At 42.0% G+C, this 7,887-nt stretch overlaps 1 protein-coding gene across 3 annotated transcripts in view; it reads right to left on the reverse strand.

Moving 5' to 3' along the window:
- LOC311504185 (myosin phosphatase Rho interacting protein) overlaps positions 1 to 6,926 on the reverse strand; it is a 44,552-nt gene extending 37,626 nt beyond the window's left edge. For all 3 annotated transcript variants that reach the window (XM_084567188.1, XM_084567190.1, XM_084567189.1), the window contains exons 1-3: positions 5,541 to 6,926; positions 3,245 to 3,322; positions 1,385 to 1,450 (exon numbers count right to left, since the gene is read on the reverse strand). In XM_084567188.1, the coding sequence (XP_084423314.1) occupies positions 1,385 to 1,450; positions 3,245 to 3,322; positions 5,541 to 5,660 (264 nt within the window). In that variant the 5' untranslated portion in view covers positions 5,661 to 6,926. The remainder of the gene's footprint in view (positions 1 to 1,384; positions 1,451 to 3,244; positions 3,323 to 5,540) is intronic.
- Positions 6,927 to 7,887: the final 961 nt, after the last annotated feature.

A 7,887-nucleotide genomic window follows, 5' to 3' on the forward strand; every position in this document is an offset into this window, starting at 1 on the left:
AGATATTAAGGCCAGTACAGTAGCCTTTTCCTTGTTCAGCACAATTACCCCGATGGTTAACAAAACTCCTGTGCTTGTATTTGTATAATCTTTTCAAATATAGGTAAGCCATTTGACAGGTAGAGTGGGAAAAAAAAAACACTGCACCCCAGCCCCTGCTGCTTTGTGTTTGTTGCGTAAAACCTCTCAGTAGCTCTCTGCCTTACTAGAGAATAGCACATGCAAAATGAAAGGGTCAAAAGCAATAAAGCATGTGCTGTTTCAACTACCTCTGCTTTCACCTCATTTCAAAGCACATCCCACATCCAGAAAAAAGCAGCCGAGGACTGCTTTGGGTCAATCAATATTCAGCTTGCCCACAGGGTGCAGTGCCTCTAAAACAACAAACTATATGGTACTGAAACAAGGGGTCTTCAGAGATATAAAATCAGCAGTGTACATATTAACTTTACAATTACTATGCATATATACACATTTCTGCTGTACACATGACCACTGACACCAAGAGACATCACTCAAAAGGTATTTATCTTCCTGGCATCAGGTCGTTTTTCCAGTTTTTCTTTCTGAAGAGGAAGTCGCCACAGGGTTCTTGCACAATAAGTGTGCACAGTGTTAGCCACTTAAACAAACACACACACCTCGGCACATGACTTCAAGTATCAACACCCGGCGGAGTCACTTCATTCCCTTTGACACTTCTGTGCTGGTTAGCTTAATGTTTAGCAGGTTTACTGGTGTTAACAGCGTGGTGACTGCCTGGTCATTTGGCAGCGAGCTTGTTATACTCTCCAAGTACGCCTCAGAATGAAAACAGTAGCAATAGATAACTGCATTTACAATTTTCCTTGGTTTTATGGAACATCATCATAGAAAAATTATAGTTAAATACTAAAGTAAATGATTAAATAGGGGTCAGTGCCTTTGTTTAACTCAGCAGAAAAGTGCCCCATCCGTTTATCAGTTTTGTCTTGTGATATGTGATCTGTTCCTCTTTTAGTGTTATTTTGCAGTTGGGGCTGTTTGCTGGTAATGCAAACTCCACACTCCAATGAGAGACATGGCAAAATCAAAATGACTTCCTTTGGTATACAATACACTTTCATTTCCAGTAACAGCAGGAGAAATGCCATCTGAAGAAACGATATCTTAAGTTTAGTGGGTGAAAACTAAGACCAGGATACAGCTGAGTAAGTATACACAATACTATGGAATACATGTATGTAAAATGCATTTTTTTAGCTTGCCACCAGCCAATATTAAATGCAGGCCATCTTTGAAATATCTGCTTTTATTTTAGAATGTGTTATTATTTGGATATTTTTACTCAAGCCAACAAAAATCAATCAAATCAGCATCAGACAGGCAGAAAGCTTGAACTCACCATTTCGTCCAGAGCATAGCGAAGTAAGCCATGCTCGTAGAGGATAAAGAACCTTCTCTGCCATTTCTGTAAAAGGCAAAAAAATAAATTCTTGGATTACTGACATGGTCACATGAGCGATATCAGCCTCAATCCCTGCACCAAATCATAATTTTATAAAAGGATAAAGCACAATAAGAACATGTTCAAATATTTATTAGATGTTTGGAAGCTGTTCTTTATTATGTATTTTAGACAGGCCATTTTAATAAATGCATTTTAATGTGTGGAGGGATTTTTCATTTATGAAGCCAAAGATTTGTTTTATTGGATCTGTAAATGTTCTGCTCAAAATCTTGGATTTATGTTCATCTCAGGTTGTAAAGACTTAGCAGTGCACACATACAAACAGACAATACACACGAGCATGCATGCCTTTGGGAGACAGTTGCCACGCAGGGGCAACCAAGATCGTTGACACACTCCCTGCATAAACCACATCACAGGGCTTTCAGGCAAGCTCAGAATGTTATCAACATGCCTGACATGCTTCAGATCGTCTAGTTTTCTGATTGTTTCTATGAGGGAAAAAGTCCTGATCAGAAATTAGAGGTTTTTACATCCCAGCTTAACACAGCAGGTATAATGACAACAAAGACAGTAGGGGTAAACACTTCCACAGGATTACACTTCTGATAGCATTAACCGTGACCAGATCTACAGGATATACATGACGAAGGCAACTGATATCTGACAGTGTCATGCCATTCTGCGCAATGTGAATGGAAACCAGCTATTGACAAGGATGAAGCTTCTCATATTTCTGAAAAGGACCAGTTCAAATTTAACACACAGGGGAGTCCATTTTGGCCCTTGTTTATAATGGTAATTCTGTCCATTTTTGTGCAAATGATATCGTGATATTTTACATTGATCTCCATTTCGGCTCAATAAGCTCTCCATTGTCACTCTCTTATCCTAATGCACCGTTTTGTCTCAGTGTTAAATTTCCTGGGGTCCTATTGCAACTGAGCCTGATCCATGAAATATTGAGAGCGGTTCTGTAACCTAAAAGGGGCACTGGAAGGCCTCAGCGGGGGTGAAGAGATGACAAAGAGGTGACGTTAAAGTAACATAGGAGTCATAACCAACGGTGCTGGTAAAAAAAAAAATAAGACACATGTGACCTACAAGGGACAAAACTGAGCCAAAGCCACAGACCCAGAACCTGTTAAACTAAGAAGCCCTCAAACATGACTCATCCAACAAGTCAGCACTTTTTCCTCTGTTATTTGTTTGTCAGTCTAAACCTTACCAATGTGCTCACCTCAGCACTGTGTAAAAGCCACCAATTATAGCCCCACACAGTGAAAAGCTGACAGTAAGAATACGACGAACGTATCAGTGATGATGTCAAAGCAGCAGCAGACTGCTGATAGTAGATTCAGAGGTGCTTTTCCCGAAACCCATATGGAAGCCATCAGTGTGGCTGTGAGAACTGGGACCTTCCTTCTCCTCCCCCACATTCTCCCTAGTCCTCTTTTTGGGATGCACCACCACAGTATAATCTGGGAGCTGATAAAGGAAGGCTCCCATTACATGACGCTAGGGCGGCGCGAATCATGAAATAAAGTCAATATTAGGCTCATTACTGCCTGACAATGACGCCCTCTCTGATAGAGCACCAAGCCTCCCACAGGAATCTGCTGATTACCTGAAGCAGCTACTGCAGCCACAACAGCAAGACCTCTTGTTTATCTTGGGTGGACAACCAAATTAAAGGTTGGGCTAGTCATGCCATTTTTTTTTCCCACTTACCTCTGAGCGCAACTGATATACTTTAAAAAACCTTTCCCTTTAAACGCTTGTGAAAACACTTACCCGAGATCTGTGTAGGGGATTGTCAAAATTAGTTCCCTCGGGTGCCAGGAGCAACCATCCTCCATAGATAGGTTTTGCCTAGTGAGACGAAAACACAATTACAGTGTTGAAAGCAAACATTAAGATATTGATTAGCTGTTTAATTATGCACATTTTAATTTGCTGCAGATATGACTGCAGGCTACTACTTTGGGCTACATTGTACTGTATAACACTAACACCCACACACACATTTTAGTTAAACTACAGACGGTGCGTATTAGTCACTAGCTGCCATGAGTTGACTGTAGGCTACATTCTCCAGTTGGCTTTATTCCAGAGAACCATGCTGGCCTGGAAAAAAAAAAAAAGGAAAGGCTAACACACATGATTTTCCCTGTGATCCTCTAAGTGGGTGGACTGGTGGGTGGAGGGGGAAGCAAGAGGCAGAATTTAGCAAGAAAAACAGTGGATGAGAAGCAGAAGAGGGTAGTAGCGCAGACCTTGGGAGGATCTTTTGTTTCTAGAGATTTGCAATGCAAACTTGTACGGAGAAATGCAAGTTGGCCGGGCAGCGTTTCTTAAATTGCTCTGGTACATACTTGAAATGTGGCCACGCTAGTAGTCAGCACTTGTCTGCCGAGCCAAAAAAACCCTGCATAACCACTGCAGCGTTGTGTGGCGTACGGGAGAACAGTTTTACTTCATGCTTACACTCAAACTCATTCCTACACCTTAAGAGCTTAACAAATTAAGTGCCTTACATAATTTACTTGCACTCCCCAGTCTGTGAAACAGTAGCCTACAAATCAATTGGAAAAGCTCTGACATTTACAGCCGCCTGACACCTCTGCGCCTCTCTATCAGGGGTTTTGATTACAGTCATAACTTCATCCTATGCAAGGCCAAGTATAATCCACCATAAAATCCTCTTTCGCTTTGATTGCATGAGGCACGCCGCATTTCTCAGCTGAGCGACTCTGTAAACAAAATGACATAACAGGGGTTTTCAGTCATAAGTCCAAATCATAACTTTGGAGTTTCGAAAGACTTTCACGTTCTGGAGGACTGAAGGAAAGTTTGTAATACTGGGATACTTGCTGTATTAATGCCTGTGCAGAAAGTTTTTAAAGGAGACCCACAGGCTGAAAACTGCTGAGAATAATGTCCCATCTCTCCTCACATGACCTGATAGAGGCCCGAATGGCAAGTTCCCCCTTGAGACAGAAAAATAAGCGAGGTGAATCTAGGTAATTTTTTACCCTTCAATGGTTCCGTGGTTAAACGGAGTCATTTGAGTGTGTTCATTTCGCAATGCCCCCCCACCACCAACCTCTTATTCCCTCCGATAATAAAGGACGAATGTAATTCTGCACCGACTGCATGGGCCTTTACGGAGAGCTGAATTAGTGGGGAGGCAAAAGGAATGACAGAATGAGTTCTAGCTGAAAATATGCACAGAATGAGAGTCCCAGGCCTTCTGTAACTACTTGTAGTGGGACTGCTCGACAATGATTTACATGACCGGCCTGTGTCAGGTCCTCAGCCCATGATGAAAAAACGCTAATCTTTGACAGGGTACGGTCATGAAAGGAGGGTGGTCAAAAAGTAGGGAGCGGGTCAAAAAGTCTCAAACTTCTGGAAACACAATACCCATCCCAATATTAAAGCCACCGGTCACCACTGAGAACGATGCGCGTGCCTCGGCCGCAGAGGGAGCATTAAAGTCAGCCACAAAAGGATCATTCATTGAAGTGTCAACCTAAATACAGGTAAACCTTTCCCAATAAACAGCTTACCTACGGGAGCGATCACATACAGGTCAACAGAGTTAAGCACGCTGCCATTCACAAGCTGCACTCCATGCAGTTCACCATGAAATACAATGCACTAATTTCACACTTGCGATATCATTTTGAACTGATCTGCACACAATCTTAGCCCTTTAAGTGTTTACTTTTGTCATTTTTTTTACTTGATCACAAGGGAGTTGACAGCCAAGAGCAACCCTGAAGGAATTATTATTGGGTGAATATCAAAGAAATAAATGAATGATTCAAGCACAGCAGCTGATTGTAGGCTACAGTGCTGCAAGGCATGGGGCAGGGTGGAGGCCTGTATCTGCATGAATTAAGGTCAATATGCGCCCTTGGGCTGGAAACTAATTATGTCCAATTAACCTAACCTTTGCACTTCACGGTCTATTGACACATGTCAAGCCGTCTGAAACGCACACATCAAACGGCCATGCAACAACAAGGCTTATCCTTTTCACAACGCAGCATCTCAAGTACAACTTTGAAGGCGTTTTGCTCACCTGATTCAAGTCTTCGTCGTTCAGCAAATGTGACTCCCTGGGCTTAAAGCAGTTCTGGCATTTACTTTTGTTGAAAATGTTGGCTTGGAATTTCCGACAAGGATTCTCTTTGAATGACATGATTATTTATTTTTTTAAGGCGACAAGTGATGAGAAAAAAATAGTCTTTTTTTTTTTATATGAAAAAAAAAATAAAAAATCAGTTCTCGCAGTGAGATGGTTTGGAGACAACTTGCTGATGCATATGTTCTAAAACAGACCGAAGAAAGATGTCCGCTGGCCAGTGGGTCCGTCGCTCACCTGTCCTAAGTTACCGGAGGCGTTACAGACCTCCTTAAGTCATACCTATGATGGTCATGTTGCGCGCGGGGTCGCCTCCTGCGGCTAACGTTGACCTGCTAACTTTTCTTTTCGCGTGCAAGCTAACTAAAAAAAAAAAAGTTGTCAAAGAATTCGTCGAAACCGCAAACAGCTGCTCGCGTTTTTTGTTTCAGCAATTACGTCCTGCGGCGAGGTGTCGACGTTTCACAGGTGACATTCCGGGCCTGGAGCTCACTGCAAAGGTCCCGTCAGCCTCCATCGGGCGGAACGGTTCTACCGAGGGAGGGAGTCCACTCTGGCCCCTCTCTCTCCGTCTCTCTATCTAACAAGTGATCCCGCAGTCATCGCCGTCAGAATCTAAACAGAGCGTCTAACGTCTCCCTTCAAGGCCGAACAATGTTGTCCAACTTTAAAATCGCCATCGACGTGGCTGTCATGCCGCTGGGTCCATTGCGTCGGGTCCCGTTCGTCGTCGCACCGTTCCCGCTGGCACTGAAACGCAGTCTGCGGTTGATGTTTTCGTGAAAATCCTCGTTCGGGCCGAACACCCAGTCGGTGGAGGGAGAGGGAGGGGCTTAGGAGAGTGGTGCTTTGATTGACAGCTATATTAACCAATCGCATGTGTCGACACGCCCGCAATCGACGCCGTCTCTTTAAGCGTCCAATAGAAAGCCTCTAAAATGCTCTACATTTTTCCTCAAGCTTGGTGGGTTTTAAAGAGCCCATGATAACAAAAACAACTTCCATGGAAAAATGTGATGTTATTAAAATTACCCTGAGGTAATATTATTTTTTCCTCCTTTGAGCTGATACATTGTGGGCTACATTTACTCCTATCATTATTAGATTATTTCTTTATCTGGTAATGTTTGACTTGTATTTGGGATGCTGATCTTCAGAAACCACAAAAATAGGACAAGAAAGTAAGAAACCCCAATCTGTCAACACAATATTAACTTTAAACCTACATGGAAAATAATTGGCTGGATTGGCTTGGTTTGACTTTTAACAGAGAGAGTGTCTGAATGCCAAAGTCTAAAACCACACAAACAAAAATTGAGTCTAGACTACTTAAAGGGCATTTAATCTTTTGCATATCATATGCACTCCTTTGCCACTTGAGAGGATGCTGAAAATATTATTGGAACCCATCATTTAGTCAAGCAACACAGTAAAGCACAATTCTAATTTATTTCACTGTATTCTGATTTAACATGTTCACGATATCTACAAAGGAAGGGACATCGAGGAAGGAACACCCTGGTGGTTATTTTCACTGCTACTATTGCCAGTTTATTGTGTTTTGAAAGACAAAAGTAAAGAGATTTCGCAAATACAATTTGATGTCCGTCTGTTGTTTTTCTTTTAAACATAGGGAGCAATCTTGAAGGGCTCTTTTAATTGTAGGCCCCAGAGCACCATCTATTGGTCTTAAATTTCAGATGGCTGGATCCGGCAGGTACAGATGCATTCACTTGCCAGTTCATCGGGTACACTAGTGAATGCATCCTTATGTAACAGTCAGTCACTAAAGCTTAGCTTCATGAACGTTCTGATATTCAGCATATCAGTTTAAAATAACTGGACGAACTGTTGATTCAAAAGAGTTTTCCTTTTGGAGGTTGTGGTTTGTAGTATTATTGAATTGTATTGTGTTGTACAGACACTTTTCTGTTATTTTGACAACCCCATTGTAGTAAGTGGGCAAGGCTAAATAACTGTTTTGTGTCAATACAGCTTTAAAGCACCACAAACCGCCTCCTACAAAATTATCATCCTGTTGAATTATCACATTCCTGACATTGTTTCAACATAAACTTTATTTATATCAGTCACGAAGGAGGATTTAGTACAGGATTGTTACCTAATGTGTTGGCAAGTTAGAGTTTGCTAGAGCCACAGAAAAATTAGATAGACAGCAGCAGGTGAAGTCAGGGAATTTTGCTCCTCTGCAGACATGTAGCTGAAAAGATTAGGTGTTTGTTTGTGCTTTTGTGTGATGAAAAAGCTGCCATTCCTTGTAACA

This window comes from Chelon labrosus, assembly GCF_963514085.1.
Source record: "Chelon labrosus genome assembly, chromosome: 19".
In the NCBI taxonomy this organism is placed as follows: domain Eukaryota; kingdom Metazoa; phylum Chordata; class Actinopteri; order Mugiliformes; family Mugilidae; genus Chelon; species Chelon labrosus.